This window comes from Pungitius pungitius, chromosome 3, assembly GCF_949316345.1.
Source record: "Pungitius pungitius chromosome 3, fPunPun2.1, whole genome shotgun sequence".
NCBI lineage: Eukaryota > Metazoa > Chordata > Actinopteri > Perciformes > Gasterosteidae > Pungitius > Pungitius pungitius.
The window spans coordinates 8625972-8653780 of record NC_084902.1 but is presented as its reverse complement, the minus strand read 5'-3'; the positions used below and the strand labels follow the sequence as shown (position 1 = coordinate 8653780).

At 39.7% G+C, this 27809-nt stretch overlaps 2 protein-coding genes across 2 annotated transcripts; both read left to right on the top strand.

Moving 5' to 3' along the window:
• Window positions 1-224: 224 nt before the first annotated feature.
• Window positions 225-7900, top strand: si:dkey-103g5.4 (uncharacterized). Its single transcript, XM_062561164.1, has 8 exons — window positions 225-298; window positions 1236-1364; window positions 1713-1829; window positions 3154-3305; window positions 3659-3745; window positions 6069-6215; window positions 6424-6612; window positions 6745-7900. Exons 3-8 carry the CDS (start codon window positions 1730-1732, stop codon window positions 6796-6798), a joined length of 729 nt encoding a protein of 242 aa, XP_062417148.1. The 5' UTR covers window positions 225-298; window positions 1236-1364; window positions 1713-1729; the 3' UTR covers window positions 6799-7900.
• Window positions 7901-11799: 3899 nt separating this feature from the next.
• Window positions 11800-25993, top strand: ttc12 (tetratricopeptide repeat domain 12). The gene is made up of 21 exons (XM_037472151.2): window positions 11800-11966; window positions 12275-12429; window positions 12695-12716; window positions 13315-13392; window positions 13495-13616; window positions 13953-14012; window positions 14492-14563; window positions 14845-14905; window positions 15666-15854; window positions 18134-18203; window positions 19092-19180; window positions 19536-19704; window positions 20111-20203; window positions 21199-21262; window positions 21362-21496; window positions 21618-21710; window positions 22047-22115; window positions 23689-23790; window positions 24061-24160; window positions 24405-24633; window positions 25753-25993. The coding sequence occupies exons 1-21, from the start codon at window positions 11915-11917 to the stop codon at window positions 25829-25831; spliced, it is 2103 nt and encodes a 700-aa protein (XP_037328048.2). The 5' UTR covers window positions 11800-11914; the 3' UTR covers window positions 25832-25993.
• The last annotated feature ends 1816 nt before the right edge of the window (window positions 25994-27809 follow it).

Here is a 27809-nt window from a genome sequence, read left to right as displayed (position 1 = left end):
ATGTCAAATGATCGCATGGAAAGAACAAACCAAGCCCAATAATGACTTCATTAAACGCTAATGTTTAATTTTTAAAAAGGCTAATTCATTTTGCCCTGTGGATGGAGAGGCTATAACAAACATCACATTAAATAGGATTAAATGGTGCATTTGTTGACCGTATGAAAAAAGGATCCGATATTGCCTGGCTTGTTCTTAGAGAGGGATTTCTGATGGTTTTCAAGTTTGTCGACAAAGCAGGCGTATGGGTTGGAGAGAGGCTCTGGAGTCTGGACAGCCTCTGTTCCCAAAGTAACAGGTATCTGCTGCTCAGGCCCCTTAAGCTTTATAATAACACATCTGTGTTTAGAGAGAGTGTGTTGAAGCATTGTGTAGTATGGTCACGCAGCAGCGTAAAGCAGTGGGAAGGGACACAGCCACTGAGTCGATAAAAATGCATCTTGTCATCAATGATTGCTGGAGAAAAATTTATTGCTTCAGACAAGTGCTTTTTCGTTTCTTTATTGTGTCTGAGGTACGGTGTTCATTTTAGGACATCCTCAGATCTCAGACTCAAGTATCAGACTCAGACGAAAAGGCGTCAGTTCTCAGACCAAAAGTCATTCTTAGACAAAACTCTGTCAAACCAAACTCCGTCAGACGAAACTCCTTCAAACCAAACGGAGTCATTCTTCCTCCGGGTTGTTCAAGCTAACGTTAGCAGTTTTATCGCTATCTTACGCGCTGCCATTGGAACATAAATAACAACGTTGTAATGACAAGTAGTCATAGTATTTGTACTTGCTAACTTGGTATTGTATTTAAGAGTTCTGAATCCAGTCAAGCACACAATTTTTGTTTAGTTTCGTTTAGATTTGTTTGACTCCAGGTGGTTTGACGCCGTTTTGTTTGACGCCGTTTCGTTTTACGGCGTTTCGTTTGAGTCTGAGATCTGAGGATGAAAGGTAGTGGAAGGATGTAAGAAAATGGTTAAGGAGATTATTATGCTTCTGACAAAAGTAAAAAAGGAAATGAGAAATAGCTTGCATAAATACAGTATGACGGGAATAAATAGTAAGTTTCACAATGAAAAAATAAATAGCATATGGTTGAATCAAAACTGTAGTAAATCCATTTACTCGAAAATAATGTGTCTTATTTAAGAAAAAGAGGCCTCGCAGCTCCCTTAGTGAATACTTTTCTTAATGAACTCGCTATTTCCTCAGCTTTCCTCAGCTATCTTTGTGTTTCTGAAGGAATCTCCACACAGTCACTGAGGGAGCCTGTCAATTCAGCTCCAGGACACAACACTGGTCCCCAGGCCCCATTAACAACGACAAACAACGCACAGGGACACGCCGCAGCCGACGCCATTTACTCCCAGGGTGAGATAAAACACACATTATTTGTATAATTGTTGCTGTATTGAGCCATGATGCATGTACGTGTCACCACTGTTACTCGTGTTACACGTTACACGTGTTACTCTTCGGTTTAAGATACGTCAAGTTAATTTGTCCTCTTTAGAGGTGGTCGTGAGGTTGTTTTTCTTAAAAAGAGTACTTTTGATCTTGACTCCCTCACAGAGAGCCACACAATGAAATGAAAATAGGTCACACACACACACACACACACACACACACACACACACACACACACACACACACACACACACACAGAAGGACATGCGGTGTGTCACACTAACGTTATCCATCAACACCTCTGATTCTCAGAAGAGGAGTGGACCAAGATGCTCGAGCTCTCTCCTGTGTTCCAGCTATTGAAGCGGATGGAGCTACAGTTGAGGGACTGGGCCTGTGGAACAGGGCTACTCAACAGAGAGCTGCCTGGTAGGTCCGACAGATGTTTTATCGCAAACAAAATCACAGGAATAAGAAGTCCAGATCTCCTGTAGCTTCATGGCCATGCTCCCTTTGTGTCGAGCATTTGGGTAACAAAGAGAGAAGCTTGGAGCTGTTTCAATAGTTTTCAATGTGTCATTTCCCACAGATGTTTTATTGGAGAAGAGACAGTGATGGAAATGGGTCACCACGATTGTTTTTGTGGTTCTTTTGCAGCAGTTTTAATGCTCGCTGCATAAAATGTGCGGTTAACACCTTAGATGTGTCACGATGGGTGGAGGTGCAGGCGGAAGGCAGGACTCAACTGCAGGTTCTTCGAACAAAGTGCTCTTTATTCCACAAACTAACCAGGACAACGTGCACCAACGGCGAGTAACATGGACAATGACGCGACAAGGGACAACAGGCACACGGGGCTTAAATACACAAGGGAGGTGCAGGTGATTGGACACAGGTGGAAGCAATCAAGCAATCACAGGACAGGACAGGAAGTGAAGCTCACCCAGAGACACGAGAGACAAGAAAACTACAAAATAGGACAGGAAGAGGACCCAAACCGTGACAAGATGGCTGTGAACACTACAGAAATCCGCATTACTTTTTTTACTTTTACATGAGTAAACTAGATTACATATATGACTTAAATAACTACATTAAATTAATGTTTCTCTTCATGCAACAAAGCAGAGTATTTTCCATTTCAATGTTGAGCTGCCCACATCTTTTTGTAAACATGCTATTTTCTTGCTTGCTGGGCCCTAATGAAGCTCAGATGGAACTCATTTTCAAACCGTAGTGTTTTGGTGAAGGCTAGTTTGAATAAAATAGATCCTGAAGTAACTATTAAGAAATAGCCTTTTTATTGCCCACACTGTGGCCTGACTCTAAGGAAGTCAACTTCAGTATAACTTTTACTAGTGTCCAAATTGTGATAGCTGCTAAATATAAGCATGCTGACTTGTTTGGAATAGTGCTCTTAGGTTAATCAGTTGCATGTGGAATATATTAAATATCACTTACAAATATTTGTCAGCACTGAAAAGATGGTTTGTGTTTGGACCAACAACCAGATAAAAACAGTCATCTCTAATAGCCCCATGGTTCTTGCGTCCAACTATCTGTTGCCTGTTTACATGTCAAATGAGGACAGTCACAGCTACAAACTTGAGTAACGCAAGAATTAGCCGCAACATGAATCTTTCTGGTGGCATATGTTCAGTAAAGGAAATAACTAACATCGACACTATTACTGTGCGGAGGGTGAAGGCCCGTCCTAGCTCTCAGCAACCGTCATGTCCTGTGTTTGGTTCAGACAGAGACCAGAGCTTCATAGACGTCCTGGATGCTCAGTGGGAATGTGAGGGAGAGCTGATCCCTTTGGACCCCTCCGTCCTTAACTCCAGAGAGCTCTTGGTCTACCGGCACGGACTATTCCTGGTTCACACGTTGCATGATTTAAAACTGGTTGGTGCTGTTTTTTTATCAACCTTATTGCTTATTCTTTTTTTTTGTGCTGTTGTTTGTTTAACTATTGAATGTTGAGCCTTTGTATCCCAGTTAAAGACCAACATTGGAGTAGCATTTGCTATGGGAGCTCCAGGGCTTTAATCTGACTTTCCTTAAGAGTTCTGGTGCATATACCTTAAATCTCATTTTAACATCTTGAAATACTTTCCCTTGTATTGTTTATTTTATTTTATTTTATTGGTGTCATTCCCTGTCAAACACATCAATTTATTGCTGTTTGCTACTTTTGGCTGAGAATTCAGTGAAAATATGTTAATAAAAAAGGCTTCGATCGTTTTCTTCTCCAATAGACGCCATCCATTTCACTTCAGATTGCAGCTAGTCTCCCAAACAACAGCTACCTAAACAACGCCTTCAGAAACTCCTTCTTTTTTCAGGTAAGTCTGAACTTTTCTTTCTGTGAGAGCGTAACTTGAGATTTTCCTGGTTTTACAGTGACAATAAAATGAAGTGACTAATAAAGTCACAGGTGATGCCACCAAAACACAAACAATAAACTGGACAATGCATATTAAATCGAGGCCCCACGATATATAACGCGAAAGGGGATAATATCTAAACATGATATTTAAGGGTATTTCAATATATGTTGATACTTGTACTTAAATAGTGTGTATGTCACCTTCACCACTGAATCTAACAATAATGAAGTGTAAACTTAGAGCATGGTATGAAATACAGCAGACCACCAGGAAAGTGTAACAAAGCAGCAGCACCGCCACCTGCTCTGCCAGAGTTTTTCTGTATTTCTTCAATTTATACGCACCCAGCGTCACTCTGATTTGCGTCATCTGAGGCGCATCGCTGATAAACCAATAAGGTGTCTGGATGGTAAATGTTTACCCTTCTCATCCAACCACAGTCAAATTCACGCAATCCCGACGGCGCGATTTATCCGGATAGTTTTTTTGTGTGTTTTTTAACGGTGACAAGCCGGAAAACAATCCGAAATGAAATAGGAGTAAAAAATGTAACAAGTAGAAAGTACAGATATTTGCGCGAAAATGTAAGGAGTAGAAGTAAAAAGTCGTCTGAAAAATAAATAGTCAAGTAAAGTATAGATACCCAAAGTATTTGTACTTCGTTACTTGACACCTCTGATATTATGTCAAACAGCTCAACACCACAACAGCAGCTTGCCGTGGGTATCTGCTGCTGCTTTGTCTCTTTGGAGTCCTCGGGGGGCAAAATCAGTGAGCATCGAAAGTGAAGGCTTTACAAGACATCCTGTTCTGTTGTGTTGATCTCTGAACACAAATGACTCACCCTCTTACAGTGGAGAGAAGTCACACCAAAAGAACCCGGAAATCTGAAAAAACAAAAATTGGGTGACCTGAGTGCGCTCAAGGCTACACTGTAAGAAAAATATCGGTAAAAAGAAGGTCAAATGACTGGCAGCAACGGCTGCCATACAAAAACTGTAAAATGAAGGACAAATAAATTCATTTTAATTAGGTGCGAAAAACCATAAATTTACATACATTTTTCCTAACAATTTTACAGAGAAACACATTTTTTTTAATAGATTTTCTTACTTATTATTACGATCAAAAACCTTCAACACAGTGATATCACCAAAGGTTTTGCAATAAAACAATATTACTTTACAGATTTGTCGTGCCAATCACAGGGCTAACACCAGAGATGCTCACGAGTCCCAAAGCTCGAGTCCGAGTCGATTCTGAAGTCTTTCGAGGACGAGTCTGAAGTCGAGTCTGAAGTCACCGTGTGTGCGACTCGAGTCGCACTCGAGTCCGAGTCTCAAACTCGAGTCCCCATCTCTGGCTAACACAGACACAAACAACCATTCACACTCACATCCACTCACCAACAGACAATTTAGAGTCATCATTTAACTTATTTGGGGAGAACATGCACTGTGGTGGTCTCGTACCCAGGACCTTCTTAGTTATATATATATATACATACATGCATATACTGTATATACAATACCCTCTATTAAAGGTGTTTCATTGTAATACTACAGGAATAATCTATAAAATAAATGTGTTTCTCTGTAAAATTATTATGGAAAATTCCTATAAATTCATGGTTCTCACACTTTATTTTGATTAAGTTATTTTACCTTTATTTTACGTTTTTTGTTTGGCAGCCGCTGCTGCCAGTCATTTGAGCGTTATTTTACATGATGTGAATGTGATTTAGGAAAAAAGTAAAATACTCTAGAATAATTACAGTATTTCTTCAATAAAAAAATGAGAAAAATTTTTAATTTATCATTATTAGCATAGTACTTTACAGTTGGACTGTTAATTTACAAAAAATATCATTATTTTTACAGAGTTTTGCACATCATTTTAAAAATCAGAAAAATTACTGTACAAGTTATTTTCCGTAAAAATAGGATCTTTTTTTACAGTGTACAATTTTTATTTTCTGAGGCAAGATTTTTAGAGAGTTACAAACTTCCCGAGGAAACCAACTGCACACTGTGGGGAACCATTTAATGTAATGGCCTTAACAATGGCCTGGAGTTTAAAAAAAAAGTGTATCATAACAACTGCTTGTTTGGATTATTTATAGCATGCCATTCAACACTTAAAATCTATTAAATTAAGTCAGTTAATTTCATTATGTATTGCCTCAAATTTAACAAATAAATCTATACAACAATCTTCCAGAATCTAGAATCTTCCAATAGCTTTGATGTGTCACTGCAAATGAGTGCTCTGTTGGCAGGAGGAAGAGGAGACGCTCTTTGTCCGTCGCCAGAGGCTGAAGTCAGTGGGAGGCTTCTCCCTGCTGCTGCTCCACTGTCTGTCCCATATCAGGTTTAACGACATGAGCTCTGACTCCAGTCCTGTCTTCCAGAGGCTTTTCTTCAAGGTAGAGGCAAATGCTCAAAGGTTGCATGAATCCCTAAAAGTTTGGGAAACTTCTGTAGATGTGAGAAAGGAAACTTAGATTTCAAATAAAGCTGAACTTTATGCATTATGAATTAATGCTGTTCTAGGTTTTTTTTCTGGTTTTTCTGTTAGTTTTGTGTCCGTTGTTTAAATGCAATGTATCAGGTTTGTTTAATTGTACATTATAGGTACTGCAGGGATGTTTGGGGGAGCTGTATCAGGCGAGACTGACCTCCTCTGGACAGGAACACAGTTGGTCTGTGTTACAGGACCAAGAGACCCCTTCTGAAGTTTTAAAGAGGAGTCTTTCAGACTCCCATGCTGCTTCACTGCTTTGCAGGTCTCAAACACCAAGCAGAGGATTGCTGTCTGAAGATGTAAGAAGTACACTTTTCCTTAGGTGTTGGAAGTACTGCGCAAGAGTGGCAGGCTATTACCTGGGTATTCAATCGGAAGGTAACCAGAGCTCTTCCATGTCTCTTTTTGTGTGTCTGTGATTATGTGGACAGGAAGTTGGGGAACTACAGAGGAAACACAGAGACCAGTCTGCTCACCCATCTTGAAGCACTTTTGAGAGAGAAAAGCTCTCTGTGAAAGAGAAAAAACAGCAAGGTTCTTTATTGCAAGCATCATGAGAGACACATTTCGAGGCAAGCTAGTAAGTTATGAATGGCTAGAGACAGAATTTATCTCCCCACAAAGGGTAAAGTTATCTTTACCCTATCTAGTACTTTAGTACTTTACCCTATCTAGTAAAAATCAACAAACTTAACTAACAAGCCATGTAACCACAACAAAGCCAAATGAATAATAATCAAACATGAATAATTATTTGACCCAAGGAGTCGTTTCCAGCAGTTGTGTAACTTCCTTAAAGTTGTCTAAAAAGGAGGCTAGCGCGATGACTTCTACTGCAATCTGATACAATCCAGCTGACATATAAACTCAGAGGACTCCTCCCCCGTTCCTCTCTCCGTTGGTTTGTTGATCTTGACCGTGACACAGACATGTGTGTTACCTCACCAGAGCGAGGCCCGATCCAGGGCTGCCTCACTGTGAGATCTTGGAGTCTTTGAGGGGTCTCTATAGCAGACATGTTTTGCCCTCTTTGAGCACTTTCCCGAGGTCAGCATTTATGTAGAAAACAGAATTATTTGAAATTGCCTTTCATCTTGTGATGAAAGAGTGTGATGTTGAAACCGGGGAGTAAATAGCATTGTTATACATCATGTAAACAGGGTATGTTGCACCATTTCAAGGCCCCACACCTTTCCGTCACTCTCAACCATTTACCAGGTGATGTCCGCAGGTCCAACAACTGTATGGACCAAGCCATGATGACCTTTTCAGTATCGTAGAAAATCCTTATTTTTCTGTGTTGTAATAATTAACGCTGGATTGTTGGCTATAAGCCTCAAGTTTAATCTAAAGAGATATTGTGAGAGATTGATAAGGATAGAGCCTCTTTATGCAGCCGATTTCATGTAGTTCACATGCAGACTTGACAAAAACGCAGTTATATATATTTCAACAAGTAAATATTTATATTTATTCAGTCTTTTGTGATAAAATGCATACATATAAAACATCAAGGTTTAAAGATGGAGTAAACTTAAAAATGTAAAACATTATTTAAAATTTACCCCTGAAAGACATTCGGATCAGAGCAGAGAGTAAAACGCATTAAATGCACCGCCCACTGCTACTCCCGCCTGCTCTGACACACCTTCAGTATGGGAGGGGGGTGGGCGGGCAGTGCATCTAGATTCCAGAACAACAACCCCGTCACAGGCTACAGGGGGGGGCGGGGGGGTTAACCCACAAACCACACACAAACACTTTGAAACGGATGTTTTAAACAATAAATGAACTAGCCTTTATCAACAAAATAAGCATGTTATGCTCCGTAACAATGTTTTTTTTCACATGAGCGTTTTTTTGTTGCCTATTTTTCTTTTTATTGATGCTTTAAACCAAGTAAATTATTTTTAATCAGGAACCATATAACCGGTCATTATGACATTAAATACACTTTACTTATACAGTAACACAATCTTAATGCCAAATAATATGTCATGTCCCATGAGCCACAAAGAAAGGCACATTTTTAAAAAAGTGGAAAATTCTTTTATTCAATTCTTTTTTGGAAACAGCAAAACGTTTTGTTTGTCCCAAAAATCTTTTTGGGCCTTCACAACCACAAGTACATGGTACAAACTATATGTGCACACAAATGCAGACATCTGTTTCTACTTTATGGTCTGGTTAGGGGGGAGGGAAACTCGAACACAGGAAACCCAAATGTTCTCCTCACTTTGTGGAAGAGGCTTTGATAGCGATGATTATGATAAACATAATGATTCCACAGACAAGTGAAACCACATTGAGGATCTTTGCAGTCCTCGAGGCATCCACTGCTTGAGCTGATTCCCCGACGGCATTGGCAGTTTGTGTCTGTAAAAAACAAATTTCTAAATGTTTTCGATAGAAAGAAAAGTTTTCCACTGAGGAAAGGATGTCATGAACAGTTGAAATAAATCTGCCATCAAGACAAAGACTGCAGTATGAGCATGTCAGTCATCGCTCGTCACTGCGAAGAAGCCTGATTCCTTGAACATTCACAGATGAGATAGCCTGCTATTCATAAAATGTCGAATGTTGCAAAACATTAAAAGGTATTATAGGTCATCTGCTAGAATACAGAAGTACAGGCAGCAGACGAAGATTAAATAGTTTTAGAAAATGAAGTTCAGCAAAAGTTACCTACCTTACAGGAGAAGACAATAGCGGCAATGCCAATAGGCCAGCAACAGCATATTGTGTTAAAGATGGACCATGCCAGGTAGGGTGGAGCCACATCACGGTTCTGGCCTCTTTCCATGGTTGCTCTCAGGTAGCGTTGTGGGTGAAAGTCTGGATCCAATGGTTGCTGGTGTTTGCGATCCAAAGCTTTTTATCAGCCATGGGTGTGGCTTATAGGGTTTAGGTCTAACAGCTACATGACCAGCTTGAGGAGAGAAAAAGAGACCCGTATTGGAGATCAGGGGGCTTTTTGGGGGTTAATGAATTTACTTGCTTGAGAAACATAGGAGGGAGAAGGCAGGTGTAGGCAGGAAATGACTCAAACACACTTTTTTGAGGAGCCACAATTGTGATGCATAACAACTGTTTGATTCAATAGATAGTCCTTTGTTGTTTTTGTTATATCGTGCGCTATACTGTATTGTGTGTATTTATACAGACGTTAGACCAAATAATGCTCAAAAAGCATTTGCCTTTGACATTGTTCGACAAGAACATCAATTTCCACAATGCAAACAAAGAACTTTGCCTCCTGTACCAAGCGTAGACCCTAAATAAAAAAGTTATCACTCACACTTTATTCTTCTTTATCATCATCTAACCAGAAGGGGTGAGAAATATGTAAAGATAATAAAGGTAAAGCCTTACAGCTCCCAAAAAGGGGGCAAACACTATTGTACCCCGAAAAAATTCACATTTATAATTCACAATAAAAGATACTCATGACAAACAAATAATGCCTCACACTGGTGGAAACATTAGAGTCTGGGCTACAAAGCAAACTAATCCGCTTGAATATGCTCCGAACACAATTCAAACTAATAGTTAAAGATTAGTTATGAGGAAAATGTCCCTTACGCTAGTTGGCCCCATCGATCGAAGCTAGAAGCTAACAAAGAAACGGAGACAGCAAACAGCACGCGCATTTCACCTTGATTACAACGATATGTGTAACATTTCTCTCAGACAAACCTTCCCGAAGTGATGGGAAAATAAACACCAAGCACCCGAAGCACATTATCTACATGAATTTAATCTACAAATAAGAGACAATTTGCAACAGACAGGTTGTCTTTTAGACATTAAGTACAGTTTGCTAATACAGTAACACAATCTTAATGCTAAATAAGATGTCATGTTCCATGAGCCACAAAGAAAGGCACATTTTTAACAAGGTGGGGAAGTTTTTTTATTCAATTGTTTTTTGGAAACAGCAAAAAGTTTTGTTTGTCCAAAAAAATCAGATTTTTTTTGCTGGCCTTCACAACCACAAGTACATGGTACAAACTACATGTGCACACAAATGCAGACATCTGTTTCTACTTTATGGTCTGGTTAGGGGGAAGGGGATCTCGAACACAGGAACCCCAAATGTTCTCCTCACTTTTTAAAAAAAAGAGGCTTTGATAGCGATGATTATGATAATCATAATGATTCCCCCGACAAGTCAAGCCACATTAAGGATCTTTGCAGTCCTCGAGGCGTCCACTGCTTGAGCTGATTCCCCGACAGCATTGGCAGTTTGTGCCGGCAGAGCATTCCACGACTGAGCTGCCTGCCAAAGAATGTAGATCTGCTAAACAAGCTTGAGCTATGTGAAATAACAGTCACCTCTTAAAACAGATCTAGTAAGTCTGCTGCTTTGACTGCTTTGGAAGCGGCGCCATTCCATGTACAGCTCTCTCTTTGCCTGCAACCAAGAATTTTGAAAAAACAGATCCAAGTGAATCGGAAGTGACAAAGTGTTGTTTTGATGAAATGGAATTTCTATCCTTATCTTTGTGTGATTGAGGATAAAGAGTCTCACTGTCTGGGGATGTTGTTGTCTGCAGATCTCTCTCTGTGAGCTGAGCGGTCTTCTGGATGAGGTCATTGCTCCCATTCATTTGCAGGACAAATGATGCAGTCCAGTTGGGCTAAATGATGTTGTTTAATGCTTGTGTCTACTGGGCACAACATATTTTCTCACAAGTCATTTCATGGACACTATAGATAGCGTAAGGGACATTTTCCTCATAATTAACAAACTCATCATATAATATGCATGTTTAAATAACATTCCTATTCTTAATGTAATTCTACAATACTTTTTGAAATTTGTTCCAAATTGATGTTTTTAAAAACTATTAAATTGCTAAAAACAATTCCTTTTCTGTCTATATTCCATTCATTTTATTAACTTACTGTGTATCTTTATATTCTTAAGTAGATAGGGTTTCTTTATTTCTTAAAGTGTTGTCAACATAAAAGGTTAATTTACCACCATAGGGGAGAAACGTGTTTTTTCACAGCTTGGTCTCTTTATGTGTCTTTAACCACAAGGAGGCAGTGCTGTTCTTTTACTGAGAATATGGGAGGAGAAAGGAGTGTAATAGACCCGTACGGCATGATGGTTACTTTTAAAGCCAGTTTAATAAGTGAGGAAGAGGGACATAGTATCTTTGGCCACTATGTACCTGACTAACAGATGGAGGTATAAAGACGTTTGAAGGGGTGTTGATAGCTGTGGAAAATGGTGACATATTAAAGGTGAGAAGTGCTGCCTTTGAGTGCCTTCGAGAAGAACGTAACAATCGGAATTTTTATAAAAAAACAAAAACTAGTTTCGTATGCTTGGTTATCAGTTGTTATAAATTTATAACGTAGGTTACAACTCCCCTGATTTCAGCTCTCCTTTTACCATAATAAACTATAATATACAACGGCAGTGTCAGCTGACAAGTTTACGAGCGGCCGTGAAAGCCACACGTCACCATGGAAACTCAACGCGGAGCCTTGGGACAGTCAGTGTGAAATACATTTAGCTCAGAGCCAACTCTCACATACCTTAATTAGTTAACTTAAATAATCAAAGCAGGCTCCAAAGGACACATTACGATGGACAAAATTGAAGACTTGGAGATTTTTTTGAAAAATGTTGACGAAATAAGTGAGTAACATAGTAATACTTAGAGCTAGCTAATTGCTAATTAGCTGACGTATAGAATAATATGGTGCCAGAATCAGTTTGCTAACTGCCTTAACACTTAACGTTAGATAAAGGAACATACCATACTGTTTTCTGTAACCCAAGGGTAAAATATAGGTAAAATGTATAAATGAAAGAAAACTTCCCTCAGGTTAAAATAAACAACGTTGATGATCGAAGTCCGGGTTGTAGTTTTCACAACATAAGTGATCACTCAATGCGCTGAATATACGAGTTAAGCCTGAAAACAGATGATTCATTATTTTCAGGTGAGCTGGTGATGGATCTAAAGTCCCCCGATGTCGAGGTCCAGCGTAAAGCACTAGAGAGAGCTGATTGCTACGTCGCTGCCTTGGACGAACCCTGCAGCACTAAAGTCAACAAGACAAAAAACAACACAAACCCTCCACCTCAGCGTCCCTTGGTAAAGAGACACACAAAGTCACCAGAGTACAGTTGGATTCCTTTGCGTTGCTCTCCTTCTTCCTCACTCTGTTCATGCCTCTAATGCCTGAGTCTGCCTCTCACTCTCTCTGCTGCTGTATCTGTCCCCCCCCCAAGCAACACACAAACAACAGCCAAAACCTGCTACCTTTTCAGTTTTGCTCCTGTAAAAAGGCACAAGGCTACACACAGTTGTAGAAGCTAACTTTTTAACATTCTCTTTAATTTTCCCCCCTGTTTTATAGGATCTGCAGAATGAAAGTCCAGGTGAGCAGGATATTTGGTTTCCCCTTGCGCTGAATTTTTATATCATTTAAGCACCTATAAAATGACTTTTTCACTGATTCAAACCAAATACAGCAATGAATATAACTTTCTAATACAACTATCTTTATCTGTTTTTATCTGATTGTCCTGACCGTTGTGTTCACTATAGAGTTCACTATAGAGCATTAGGTCAACTAGGTCAATTAGTTCAATGAGAGACGTGGTACAAGGTACGTGGTTAGGCACTGCCATACAGCGGGCCACTTTCCGCGATATCTTAGTCTATTTAGTTTGCAGAAGTTTCTCTCCCTTATCAAACACACTATCATAACAAGGCGGGGTCTACTATGGATCAGAGGAGGTGAATGATTGGACATGAGTGGTGTATTTTTGTTGGTTTGGTTTTCTGAAAGCATCTGAAAATACTTTGGGGCTAGACTTGTTATACTGACGATAGAAATACATCAGACTATGTGGGAGAAGCCACACAAATGGTTGCCAGCTGTAGAGGGGCATCAACACATCAATTACTGAAAAAAAGCTTGTTTTGCCTTTATTTTCCCCAATATGTCTCGTTGTATTCTTTTTTTTTCACCAGATAATTTCATGAAGATAATGGAGAGAGATGCTGAGGACAGGAGAGCAAGCAGATCGGCAAAAGCAAAAAAGGCTGCCGGTGTGTCATTCCGTGTTCCTTGACAATCCTTAAGAATGCGCCGCACTTGCTACTCTGTTGATCTACCAATGTCTAAATGTTGAATTGTTTGTGTCACTGCAGTATCCAAAGACAAGGGAAATGAAGCTTATGCTCAAAAAGACTATGAAACTGCAGTGAAGTACTACAGTGATGGCTTGGCTGAACTGAGGGACATGCAGCCATTGTACACCAACCGAGCACAAGTAAATATCTTCAGTTTTTGTATTAATCTTTCAAATTGTTTAACACAAATGTTTCAAAATGTTTAACACAAATCTGTTTTAACTCAATAATTCAATCCCACAAGTAAATATGACAGAATAAATAATCAAAACAGATCTGCTTTTGTGTGCCTAAAACTACAATTTAATGCAGAAACATTTGGTTTGATAGATGTTTTGAGCCATGGTTTTTCAGCCGTTTCAATTTCAGTATGATTATTTTCATTAAGTCTATTCTGCAATCTATAGTCAAAACCAAGCACCTTGAAAGCATATGATATTAATGAAAAACGTAATGTAATGTTCAAATCTACTCAGGCCCACATCAAGCTGGGGAAGTACAAGGAGGCCATCAGTGACTGTGAATGGGCCCTGAAGGTAAGGCGTAGCTGGCCCTATTCGTCAGGTTGTAAGGGAGGCATGAGAGGCACGGATTTTTGGGAATCCCGTTCAGGGGAGAGATCTTTGGGCGGGTTAAGTGTGGAATGCTATGCTCTCCTACAGTGCGCCTAAACAGAAACAGTGATGGCTGCCAGATACAGGTCATCTACAGAACATAGTGTTTATAGAAGTAGATAAAAATAAACAATGTTTATAAATTCCTTGAGATTTTGGTAAATTGTAAAGAGTTATGTTTACTTTGCGTCAGTCAAGATGAATGATGCAAGTTTACCAGGATAACATCTCACTTGAGTTTTGGATAGGAGTACTTAGCAAAAAGAAACTGTTCATTTTCTGTAGCAACATCACTGTGACACATTTGTATGAGTGCAGGGTTTAGAACATTTATTTCATACTGTGCGAGTGTTGATCATTTCCTCTCTCTCTCTCTCTCTCTCTCTCTCTCTCTCTCTCAGTGTAATGAGAGGTGCATGAAGGCTTACCTACACATGGGGAAAGCATACCTGGCATTAAAGAAGTATAAGGAGGTAAGAACAACTACTGTCATTATCACTCTGGATTTTTTACACAATGTACAAACAGCATCTCATTTAGCTATCGTAAAAACATGACCATATAATGAGAGTCGTATGGCTGGAATAGATAGCAAACGTGCCAGCTGCCCTTGTCTTGATATTGATAATATTGATATCTGATTATTGAAAATATTATGTTGAAATAATGTCTTATTTCTCAATAAAGTCTTTAGGATTACATCATGAAACACATCACATACCCATTGATTAAATCAATTCTTCCATTTTTTTAGTCCAGAAAGTGCTTTAAAAAGATTGTGGAAATTCAACCTGAGACGGAGAAGATGGTGAAAGGTAAAGAACATGTGCTTTTCTCAAGAGGTTATGTTGGACTTTAATATATTCACATCCATTTGTGATAAGTGTCTTAATTGGCAATTCATTAACTTAAACCAAAAATTAAATTTGGTGGCACGGTGGTGTGCTGATTAGTCCTGACTCCTCATAGCAAGAAGTTCCTGGGTTCGATTTCCTCCAAGCAGTCTTTCTGTGTGGGGTCTGCATGTTCTCCCCGTGTCTGCGTGGCTTCTTCCATCCAATCCAAAGAAATGCCCCTGGGATTAAGTTAATCGATGACTCTAAATTGCCTGTAGGTGTGTCAATGTAAGAGTGAATGATTGTTTGTCTCTGTGTCAGCCCTGCGATTGACTGAGGACCAATCCAGGTGAACCCCCCCATCTCTCACCCAATGTTGGCTGGGATTGACTTTGTGACCCTGTAAATAGGACAAGCAGCATAGAAGATAAAGAAATAGAGCTCCACATATTGGGTCTACGTTTATTCCACTGTGCACTCTCTTTGCTATTTTAATATCCGGTGCAGTATTACATTCCTCATACTTATTATACTGTAAGAAGGCAGACCACCTGCATGCCCAAGGTGCTCCGGGAGTGCATGTTTATGGAAATGAGCAAGTAGGGTGATCATCTCATTTTATACTATTATGACACTTTCTTTTCTGTGACAAAAGACTGACAGAAACTCCAGTTACTGCAGAGGAAAAAACCCACTCTTTCTCCTACCTTAATTCATCACTTTTGTTTTCTCCATGCAGAATACCTGACCCAGGTGGATTTAGAAGAGGGGAGAGAGAGTCAGGAGATGAATGCAAGGCAAGAATTTGACAAGGGAGAGAGGAATAACACACGAGTGCCCCAGCTGCTGGAGAAGTTGTCAAGGCCGGGCCAGATTCCTCTGTACTACTGTGGAGGATTGGAGAGTCTGTCACAAGCTGTTAATGACTGTAAGTGCTCTTTTGGGAGACGTTTTGCACATACTGAATATGTGCGTCTACCCTTACTGAAAAGTAACTTTCTTCACTGGTCTACCTACTGTATTTTCAAAGTTTAGTGGCTAGAATGGTCAGAAAAGAATGAGCCTTTTAAGGCCTGGAAGGTTAAGGAAGGTAATTAAATACTTCACCCCCCAAATAACCATTTATTTGTTCATTACACACCGCATGATGACTTGAATTCTTTAAAGGAAAACATTGTTTTTCTAAGAGTAAAGTGCCTACTGTTTTGTATTCTATCGTTAAGTGGAGACCTGATGAATATCTTTTAGACAATACTGCCCGAGGTTATTAACTGTGAGGGATAAACAAAGTTTTCTGAAATCATTTAAGAACCGAGAGCATTCAAGGTTATTTTATCAAGTCGAACCAGGATGCAAAAAGTGATGCAAGAAGTGAAGTTTCATGTCTAGTTTTATGATGATCGAACAGAGGGAGGACCTGACACTATCAATCACTGATTTATTTTCATGCTCCATTTACCTGTCAGACATTTTCATGTAGAGTATAAAGCCACATTGAAAGAGTGAAAAACGTAATGCTGCCTGGCGTGATTGGCCACTGAGCAGATCATAGGTATACATAAGATATTATAAAACTAACCGCTGCCTAAGAAATGCTGGGCTGAACCAAATTTTTATTCTATAATCACATCAATAAAAAAAAGTTGTGGTGGTTTAGCAATGCCTGTAGAGGGGTCAACCCCTCCAGTGCTTGTATGATTTGATTTGTGATCTGTTTCCGACAATCTCGATTAGCGTAATAACACTGAGTATAAATGATGATGTAAGTTGGTTGCTAAACTGCTGAGTGGGCTTTTTCGAGCGAGCAGGACTACTGAATACTGAACTTCAAGGTATTTCAACAGCTCTTGGTGAAGGGCAGTGCAGGTATTGTGAGTTGTACTTACTGTCTTTGAGTGAACAAACAGGGGCATTACGATGGGTGTCTGGAGAGCAGCCTGTGACAGCAGGTGTACATTCCAGAAACGCAGTGCCTTTTCCTGCACTCAATCCTTTCAAATATACAGTGTGCAGCATTGGCTTTCTAGATTTACGACAGGCTAACCCAAGGACCATGAACAGAGTCCCCGAGGCATGCCTGGGGTTATCAAAGCTTATACATATTCTATATTTTATTTTCCTGCAACATCCCTGATCAAGGCATAGCACCTTATTATAGTTAGTTACAAACAAGAATTCCGTCCACACACCCACAACTGTATATCAAAGAACATAAAACAAGCAGCAGCCATTCCCATACTGCAACTTGATTACGTAAATAAATCATGACTGGCTTTTGCTTAGAAATAGCAGGGTGCTTGCTACAAAATGTTTGAGGTGAATGAAGCCAAGCAGGAAATGCTATGATTAATGTTCAGTAAAAAATGATTGTATATAACATTGCTTAACATTTTCTTTAGAGGCCAAATTATACAGGCAGCAGATGCTCTCCACCAGGTTGTTCACCCTCCCTCCGTCAGCTGCTGATATTTTTGTAAATGTTTTTGACCCTAAGAATCGACTGTGAAACTCCACACTTTTGATACCACTTCCTAGCTATTGCCAAAAGGCAGAAATCCTCAGAAGTTTAACGGCTCACTCAGGAGAATTTATTTTGTTCTATTTCAGCTAAGAAAGAAGCTGTAAAGAAATAGTTCGGGCTCGCTGCACCTGATTGCAGCTGTTACAGGCCCCGTTTAACTGCAGCTACTTTTAACACACAGCCAAAACTGATGGAATCGATCCCGTGAAGCCTGTAGCTCGTCGCTCAGTAAACCAGAACTTTATAGGCAACCTGCTTTCTTGTTTAATGATGAGCTCTGTCATAACCTCAATTCTTTACGCTGGCTGCCCACTGCAGAATGGCAAACATTTCTTATCCAATCATTGTTTTTTCATAATTTAGATGAATACAGATGCTCTGTCAAATTATATAATGCCTGTCTCAAAGTACCACTAAATGAAGAAAAGGGCAAAACTTACATAACTTGCAGAAATGATCATGAAATTGCTGACTCACCTGAAGGTGTTCCCTCACTGGCCTACTCTAGTTTCTGTATACCCAACTCATAATGAGTGGAAAATACACATTTTTGTAACATTCCTTCCTTTCTTATATATATATATATTCAATTATTCATATATTCTTGTGTAGTATAGTCATATATACTGTACGTGTGTAGTTTCCTGTCTTCTTACACTACCTACTGTTCTCTTTTTATCTTACAGGCACAGCACGGACCCTTTTTAGACTGAATAATGGCTTCAGTGTCATCAGCAGCAATGACTCGGTGAGAAGGTAAGGAGACCAGAGGCAGAGGTAGCTGTCAGTCTCAGTGGAGCTTTGACAGATGGACCGTGAGACACAGGAATACATACACAATGATGGCCTAAGCTAGAGAGAATATTCTTTCTCTCTCTCTCTCTCCCGTTCTCTCTGTGGCTGTTTGTGCGATTGCACAAAGAGAAAAAGAGGATCTCAATGAAAATCGAGATGAGTGTTGAAATGAACAAAGCTCCTATGTTTTTTCCCCGAAGGAGGGGATGCTTTTTCAAGATTATGACTTCTTCATGCCGGATCAGTAATGTCATCCTGCACTTGTCTTGTCAATCTAACACTTTCCGCATTATAATTTTTGGCAACCTCATTGTTCCAGTTAGCACACAGAGTGCGACAAAATTGAAGTCTGAACGTCGTGAAATTAGGAAACAAAGACACTGCGGCAAGCTAAATGGAAACAATTGAATGGAAACAATGTGTGCCGTGTCAAAACAAGGTACAGTGCATTGGGGCCGGCTGTGCAGTACAAGAACCCAACATCTCTATTCAAGAATCAAAGAAAGAAGGGTCTGGACAAACAATTAAGATTCAAGGTGCATCGTGAAGGCCAGTTGGTGGCCTATAGGTTAGACGAGGGGGATGTCAATTGGTTTTATTCCCCAGGCCATCAAGCTAAATCCGGGGGGGATGCTATTATTCATCATTACCACCAGCGAGGTGCCCTTGAGTAAAGCCCTCAACCACAGCTGCTGCAGCAGTGGAGCCCAAACTGCAAAACTACTCCGGATTAATACAAAACTGAATTAACATTTCATAGAAATGAGGGGGTGATATGTATGTCATTTATATATATATATAAGTATAAGAGAACTATGCTAATAGCACTGCATTTTATCTTCTCTGCAGTTGTCTGTTGCAGAAAACAAAGGATCCAGACAGCCAGGAAATGTGTGCGTCGGCTCTAAAGTTATGGAGGGTTGTTTGTTGTGGAAACGGTATGTCTTTCCTCTGTAGCATTTTGCTCTCGTTGATAAAGCAGGAGAAGAGGAAATAATAAAGAATTGGAATACTAATAAAATGTATTGTTTTAGTGTGGCATTACTGCACATGGTAGATTAAATACTACTGATTACTTATCTTTTGTCAAACCTGTATTTGACTCTGAATCAATAAAGCTATGTAGCATCAAAATGCATTTGTTAGACATTTTGTGTGTGTGTGCATGTTAATTCCATATTGAAAACAAGGCCTTCAAGACCATTCCTCAGAATGTGTACGGACTAGTTTGCTGTTCTTTACACACTACAGCAAACCTAATCTTTATATACCATGTTTTCCTTTTGCTTCCAGATGAAAACCAGAAAATGTTGATGACATTCCAACTCACCAGACAATCCATTGTTCAATTGATGACATCAGAGAACGTTGGCGTGCAGAAAGAATGCCTGGCATTAATTTGTGTGTACTCACAGACGCCACATGGAAGACGTTTGGCCATTGACAACCTGGATGTGCCGATGTAAGACATTCCCTTTTGTTGTCGTTAGATTCCGCTGATGAGAGCGATCAGGTAGCAGAAGTAGAAATACGCCTTTAGTACGTGGACAGCGATGGTAGGCTCAGTATATCTGCTAATCAATCAAATGAATTAGGCTTAATACTTTTTCATTTGCCGCACTCACACCCCTGTTGTTTTACTTAACCAGATCAGTGGTCAGCCTCTGGCCGAAGGTCATTTGAACTGCAGCTAATTGGATTCTCACAAAACTAGGAAGGATTCATTATTTTATTGCTTGTTGTTGTTGTTGTTGTTGTTATTGTTATTGGACTGATATCATTTTATTTTTTTCTCTTTCTCTTTCTCTATCCTTTCTTTTATCCTCCCTTTTTCTTTATCTCTCTCTATTCTTAATCTGGATCCAAAGGTTAGTGAAGAACCTCATGGCGTGCGCCTCAAATCCAAAGCAGCAGCACAAAGCAGCAGTCGACATTCTAGAACACTTTGCTGCAGAAAACAAGTATTACTCCTCACACTCTAAGAAATGATCCATTTTATTTCCGGACAAGGAAATACATATTTGCAGATTTGCAGAATTTACAATACAGGCTGCCAATTATGGACGCACACATCGTAGCCATGTATATTTAAAGTAAATTAAAATCCATGGTCACCTCATGTCAGTAGGAGAACCGCAAAGTGTGGCATCTTTAATAATTCAACATGTGCTATACAAGTGTTGAAGTCCCTTGAAGGCAAAAGGGCATTCTCCACCTGTTTTCATCTCTGGCTCCTCGTGAAAACGAGACATGAAAGGACGACCCAGCCTCTCCAACAGAGCCTGAAATAAGTCGAGGTGTCAAGCAGTGGAATGAGCAGATCAATTTCCCCTGTCTATTGCTCAAAGGTTTCTCAACAAAAATGTGTTAAATCCTAAGGGAGTTTTCTCTTGAGTGTTTAAGCTCCACACAATCAATGTTTGAAATCAAATAAGGTAAAAAACAATGCAAAACCCTAGCAAATTCCATACCAATACAGAATCTTACAAATCCTTTAATGTATGTGTGTGAACATATGGTTTTACAGCCTATTTATCTCTGCCCGGTGTAAGCCTGGAGCGAGGTCATGTGTTTGGTCATGTGTGTAACTGTGCGAGGCTCCGCATCCTTGGCTGAGGTGACTGTGCACCTCTGTGGCTTCTCACTAACAGAAAACTCCAGAATATTTGTAGTGCCTTATCGCTGCATGCTTAAAAACCTTTCTTGGTTACAGCAGAGAACTCAGTTCTCATGACACCTTCTGGCAGTCATTGACTCCTCACTCACCACTCTTGGGGATCGCTAGCGATGAAACACTTGAATGCATCCCAGACCCACAGTTGCTTTTCTGCTGCCACTGACACAGTGTGGGGCTTGGAATCACCTTTGAGTGTTTTGCTTGGAGTGAAATCATGTGAATGTTTATACATGAACGCCCATATACATGTCAATCAGTAGAACATTGTCATACTTACAGATGTTGCGTTCAGTTAAGGGACGTGTTGACAGACTCTGTCATCGTGCCATTCACAACATTACTGGTAAGATATGTGTACAAACAACGTTTCATATTAATACACAGTATGCAATCAGTGGGTTTATGTTTGTCTGTGCACAACTGTTATTCTTCCTTTTGTCAGAGAAATATCAGCAAGTCCAACCGGCATGTCCTTGGATCGGTGATATCGGTTATAGGCTGTCTGGCTCGAGATGACGTCATCTGCCGCAATGTGGCTCATGATCTAGAATGTTGGAAGGCTTTTGTGGTCGCCATTGTCAGTATCATTACACATTTTGCATTAAAAATGAGATAAGTTGTGAATTGAGTTGAGAATGTTTTTTGAACTCTCTGTATGCGTTTTATTCAGTGCAGGGTCTGTTTTTCTATCATTGCAGAGGCAGTGCAGTGCATCTGAATTCAAAGAGGTAATTTACCCCATGCTTGGTTTGATCATCAACCTTTCAGCCATCAGCTCTCCAATCATTCAGGTAAGTACAGTGATGTATCATAATTATTTGGCCTTGGGTAGAGTCTTAGTTCTTGTTATCTCGATACTGGGAGCTGTGTACTACCTATTACTTTGTCCTAGATAAGGTGAAGGAGAATTGTCATTCGCTTTGGAGGCCACCTTGATAGAATTACATTCTTTAGAACATAAACTCCATGTTAGTTTAAAATCTGCTGCATTGTAAAACATAGCAAAAGCCAATGGGCAAGGAAAGAACAGGGAGTAATTGTGTGAACCATGGTGTGCGTTGCCACCCATTCAGAGGTGAAACACATGTGAAAATGGGTTTAGCAACACGTTCCTCTTGTTGTTGTAGGGTCAAGCTGTTCCACTCTGCAGCTGCTGCTTGGGCCTGCTGAGGGACACTGATGGAGGAGTGATAACTGTGAGTGAACTATAGCTATCTATTACAGGGCCGTACTCAGCAGGGTTTAAAACACTTCACTTATGGTGTTTCCCCTCTGTTTCATAGCTCCCATGTGGTTTTCATGATTGGCTGTAATACCAAGAATGTTTAGAAGACAATTGATCACAATATTTTTTGTCATTGTTTGCCAGACATTCATATATCCTATAAAGCATAAAAGCGTTATTAAAGATTATTCAGCAAAAAATATAAGACAAACGTCAGGATTAAGGGGCCTTTTCTGGGGCCTTAGAAGCTCACTGAAAAAGGTATTAACAGCAAGCCACTATGTTTAGAAGATCCTACACGTGTCATGACAAATGATTAGAGCTCCGGCTCCAGGTGCTATTGTCTGTGCTAATGGTTGTTACAGAGGTTTCACTCTGCCTCTACGATGCCCTCAGAGTCCCACACCTCCACCCATTGGTCTCTTTGTTTTGTTTTAGTGCTCTCTCATTGCATCACAGGAAATAGTTACGTAACCCGAAAATCCTTGTTTTTCTCTTCTCTTCTTCTTCTTCTTTTCTTGTCCTGTCTTCATTTCGTACATATTTAAAGCATTATAAAGTTCACACCAAAGCCCTGAAGCTCCAATTATTGCTGTTGTAATTTCTTGTTTGAACTTTAGTGGATTAGCTTTCTTGAGAGAAGGGCTTTGTTCAAAATTGCATACTAATACTATTCCTAAGTATAATGTAAAATTCAAAAGGTAGCGTGTTCATTCAGCAAAATGTGTTTTGTGAAGGTCACAGATGCCCAGTTAATTTCTCCATTAGCAAGAATTGTATGAGAAGTATGTAGTTCACTTCACAGACTCAACTGCCCCACAATGGAATGTGTGGGTGTCTTGAGCCATGCTAAAAGATGTTAAAATGTCCCTTTATCGAGCACCATTATCTTCTCATTGGAGCTGTGCTCGGAGGCGGTGCTAGACCCTGATTTGTAGTCTACCAACTCCTCCTCTTATCTTCCATTTGGTAATGGAAAAGCATTGTGCAGTGATTTAATACGAGCATATTGGGTGAAAATGACAACCTGCTGCAGCAGTGATACTTAACTGAAAGCTGCATTGCCCTCTTTTGATCAAAAAGGTATCACTTCATTTAGTCATTTGTGCCCTTGATGTTTTTTTTAAACATTTTCTGCACTCAAATTACTGTATATAATAATAACAACGTGTGACTCAACAGATCCCTCCTGCAAGACAAAAGGCTGCATCTTTTTTTTCATCAACTTGTCTTTAAAAGGTTCATTAGGTGAAACTCACTCCACAGTTTACAAATGACGTTCTGTCCTTCAGTGCTGCAAACACTACATAACTTCTGATTTCATGTTTTGAAAAGTTTTCTCTTTTTCTTCTCTGTCCAATTCTCCTTGTGTCCAGTAGGAACTGTTTTGGGTTTCTTTCTACTGCCTTTCTGTCTTCCTCTTAAGTTTTCTCCTAATCCACTTCCATCCTGTCAATATGCTGGCTTTTTCCATCCGTCTTTCTTACGCTACTTTTCTATTTCCTCAGTTATCTTCTAATAACAACATTTCTCTTGTCCTCCAGAGAGCGACGGGCGTGCTGAGCACTGTCCTCCCTCAGTCCTCTCAGGCCGTTCAGCATGTTATTGAGGGGGGGGTGGTCCCAACCTTGCGCTTGCTGTTGAAGGTGCTGTACACACATTAACACTTATTTGTATACATTGGACTGCTATTTTTGTCTTTAAAGTACATAACTATATATATATATATATATATATATATATATATATATATATATATATATATATAAAACAATATTTGAAATGATGTTTTCCCCTAATAACTCCCTCCATCTCAGTTCATTTTTTTCTGAAAGAAAAACACATTTGTAGAGATGCAATTCGAGTTTATAAAGTAAAAACTTAATGTTATTGTTACTCCTGTGTCTGCCATGCAGGGAACAGGGAAGTCTGCCACCAAGTATGCCATTAAGACGCTGGCAGTGTGCACTGCAGCCAGTCCGTTGGCACAGGAGGAGCTGGTGAAATCGGATAAAAGTGAGAAATGATTGACATGTTTTGTATTACTTTAACAAAGTCTCTCATGATTTTGGGAATACAATTTTCAAATTGGCATAATATGCAAACCAAGTATGTTTGTGTGTGTGTGTGTGTGTGTGTGTACATTCATTTCCATATGCGAGTGCAGAATACTGTTTCTGTAGACATTGCATGTGGGTTTGTAAATACATTTAAAATTGTGATTTCTTCCTTATTTGTTTATTTTTCTCATCCCATACAGAACTTTCTGTATTACGCAATTTGCTGGCTTCCAGCTGTGACGAGATTGTGACAGGAAATGCAGCCCTGTGCTTGGCCCACTGCCTCGGATTGGAGGGAATTGGCAGCACCCTGCTGGGCACAGATATTGTGCTGCTGCTGCTGCGCCACGCTGCAGGGGACGCTAAGAGGACAGCTGTGCGACAAAATGCAGCCATTGCTCTGGGGAAGCTGTGTCAATCTGAGCCCAGGTGCCCTCTCACCTCACTCTATGAACCACATGCTGCTGATTAGATTCTAGAAACTAGAATCAGTAGTATCGAGGAGCCTTGACAGACTAGATTAAATGCCTCACTGAAATGAGACAATGCAATGTTATGGCTCTGGTTAGAAGAGTTTGTCACGCATAAAATGTCTGGCTCAGGTTGGCCTGAAATAGACCATTCGAATAAATGTATAATAAAATCAGAATATACACACACCTATGCTGATTTTATATTTTACACTGACAATTGTCTTGTGCAAACATGGCAGTTAAAAAAAAGAAGTCAAGTGTGAACACGCCCTAACTCATTTGTGTCTAACCATGCTATGTGTTAGACAATGGCCTAGGACATCGTCTCAATCAATTTCAACGTTTTAAACATATTCTGTGTGCTGCATTATTTTTTTTAAGTGAACGGACCACTGCAACCAGTTTGTCTTACAAAAGTCAGATAAGTCAGACATTCTAGTTCTTCTAATATATCTGGCAAAATAATATATTTAAATGATTAAATACTTTGCTGCAACAAACATGAACAAAATATGACAGAAATGAGGGGGGGTCTGAATGTCTTCTGAATACCGTGGTTACCCCTTGGCTCCTTGGTATTTGGGCGAGACCTACATCTTATGCAAAATACAACTACATATATAACATTAGTTATTATTACACAAAAGCTACACGTCTACATTTACTTCAAGGTTATTATAGCCCCTCTTACCTCAAAGTCAGTATTTCTGCAATTGACTTAATTCAGAAATGGTTTTATTTATACTGTAAAATCCAAGTGTAAACATCTTTTATTTCCACACAACGATGTTATGTTGCTGTAGGCCATTTTCCATATAGTGCAGCACCATTCAGATTTTGTAAGTATAATTGTTATGTTGCACTGTCCTGAACAATGGAAGAAGGCTGCAACAAACATGTCTCTTTGTTTTTAGGAACATATTTTACAGAACCTTCAGGCTACAAAGCTCAGCTGTGACTGCGTTGAAGATGTGTTCTTAAATTCACGCAACTGCTGTTTCAACTGAGTGCCCCCCCAGTAAACACATTGTCACTGTTATTTTTCTTAATAATATGCTGCTTTCTTCAATTCCAGACATGTGGACAAACTTCGAGAACTTCATGGCTTTGAGATTCTGCATTCCTGTATGAAGCTTACCACATGGACGCAGTAGCATGTTCTATAATCCCCTTGATTGTCATCAGTCCTGATCTCCCCTGTAGCCCGTCTGGTTTGAAGTCATTGCATTTCCCTTTTTCTACTCTAATGATTTGTTAAAACTCTGTATTATGGATTACATTTTCTTCATGTCTTGAAAATATCGAATAATTTAATAAAATTTTGCTTGTAATTGCCTAATCTTTATTAACAAGGCTATAAACTTATGAAATCTTCACATATGTTGTTATTTTTCACGCAATGTGACGTTGTAGGTGTCGGATTCTGAAGTATGGATATTGATCAGGCAGCATTAACATGCTGATTGGATTTGGAGTGAGACACAGAAGAAGTATGTTAAGTAACTAAAATCTCTAACTCTTACATAATTGTGTGTCGTACATGGTCATCTCCTTTGTGTCAGCCTTTGGCTCTTATTTCTTGTTTCTTTGGCTGTTTTCCCAGTGTGTTTATATTTTAATTTAATTGTGCAGAAAAGATGCATTGACTCCTTACTGATAACAAAACGTCTTCGTTATCTGTCTTTGGATTCATTGGGTGGTGGGGAGGCTTTTTTCCCCCAAATTTGGCCCCCTCAGCTACACTCTACACGAGTCTGGTATCTGCTAAATTTGCATCATTGAGAGAAGACGATTACCTCTATGCTCACAGAAAGGGCCGTGCAATGGAATTGCTGCTGGTGCCGTGCTACAACAGCTCTAACCGCTGCATCACAGTGCTGCTCTCGCACGTGAATGTTGAGCCTGGTCACTGTGAGAAGGTCAGTGCTGCAACTCTGCAATGTGTACACACCGACTGTGATGCAGATCTGTACTAGGAAAGACAAAGGGGAACTGGAATAATATTTGCTCTCGCTACATGAAACGGTCTGATAGAGTAGGGGTTGGGGTGGAGGGCAAGTTTGTTTGTGTGTTTTTGTGTGTGAGAGTACGTGCAATTTGCACAGAATGTTTTTTACGGCGATTCTAGGTCCGCAGAAGATGAGTTCTACTGAAGTTAGTGACCCTGAGGAACTTGCGTGACCTGCCGGAAAAGGACGACCATGAATCTATACCGTAAAATAGGAGGAGAATTGTTACTGTTGTCTCAGATTGTTTGTATCCGTGACTGTTTTGTAAATGCAGTGAGAAATCCAATTGTTTACACTAAACACTAAAAACAAAAACGTTTTCAACAGGGTTTAACCTAAAGTACCCTGTGGAGGTATGAACGTACCATAGGTTACTCCTACCAGTATAATATAGTGTCTTCACTGTACCTTTAATGGTTGATGCAGATACAGACATCTAAAAATACTGTCTAATTAGAGAGCGTCCTAATTCTTCAGCTCACACTCTTTCAACATGTCCGCAGTCGCTGAGGGTGCACAAATTAAATGAGAGCAATACTGCTCCCTTCATTCATCAGAGGAGTCTTAGAAATCTGATCTGATAGCTTCAAATATATTTAGTTACTTGACTCCTCAATTTGTTGGATGTATATGATGTACTGCTTTGTTGTATTTGCTGTAACGTTATAGCGAGTGTCATTTACAACCCTTTATAATTTTGTTACTGTCTTAAATAATGGTAGAATTTAGAGTGTAGAAATATTGGACACAATTGGACACAAACAGTATAGCATGGATCAACAAAACTAATGAGTCACAATTTAGGTTTGTGAGGAAATGTTTGTATATATTTGTCTTTGGTTTCCAAGGTTACTTCATTGAACAAAAAAAGACACAACTGTACCAAAAGATCTGCCTTTTTAAATAGGAGAACATAATTGTTCATGGCACAGCGGCAGTAGTAGCACTGCTGTGTAAAAACACACTGCGGTGCCAGTGACTGGCAGGTTTCCAGAGGCGGTCTTGTGAGTTGTGAGAAAACACAAATCCCAAAAGGATTGGCTAGATTTCCTTAATAAGCGGTTTTGTTTCCAGCAACGGGCATAACGTTGTCAAATCAAGCAGGGACAATCCATCATATATG

Bases quoted from the DNA above. Each gene is read 5' to 3' on its own strand.
- si:dkey-103g5.4 (XM_062561164.1), top strand. From the start codon at position 1,730: ATGCTCGAGCTCTCTCCTGTGTTCCAGCTATTGAAGCGGATGGAGCTA. The intron at 1,830-3,153 runs GTAGGTCCGACA...TGTTTGGTTCAG, and splicing joins ACTCAACAGAGAGCTGCCTG to ACAGAGACCAGAGCTTCATA. The intron at 3,746-6,068 runs GTAAGTCTGAAC...CTCTGTTGGCAG, and splicing joins GAAACTCCTTCTTTTTTCAG to GAGGAAGAGGAGACGCTCTT.
- ttc12 (XM_037472151.2), top strand. From the start codon at position 11,915: ATGGACAAAATTGAAGACTTGGAGATTTTTTTGAAAAATGTTGACGAA. The intron at 14,013-14,491 runs GTAAGGCGTAGC...TCTCTCTCTCAG, and splicing joins ACTGTGAATGGGCCCTGAAG to TGTAATGAGAGGTGCATGAA. The intron at 20,204-21,198 runs GTATTACTCCTC...TCATACTTACAG, and splicing joins CACTTTGCTGCAGAAAACAA to ATGTTGCGTTCAGTTAAGGG.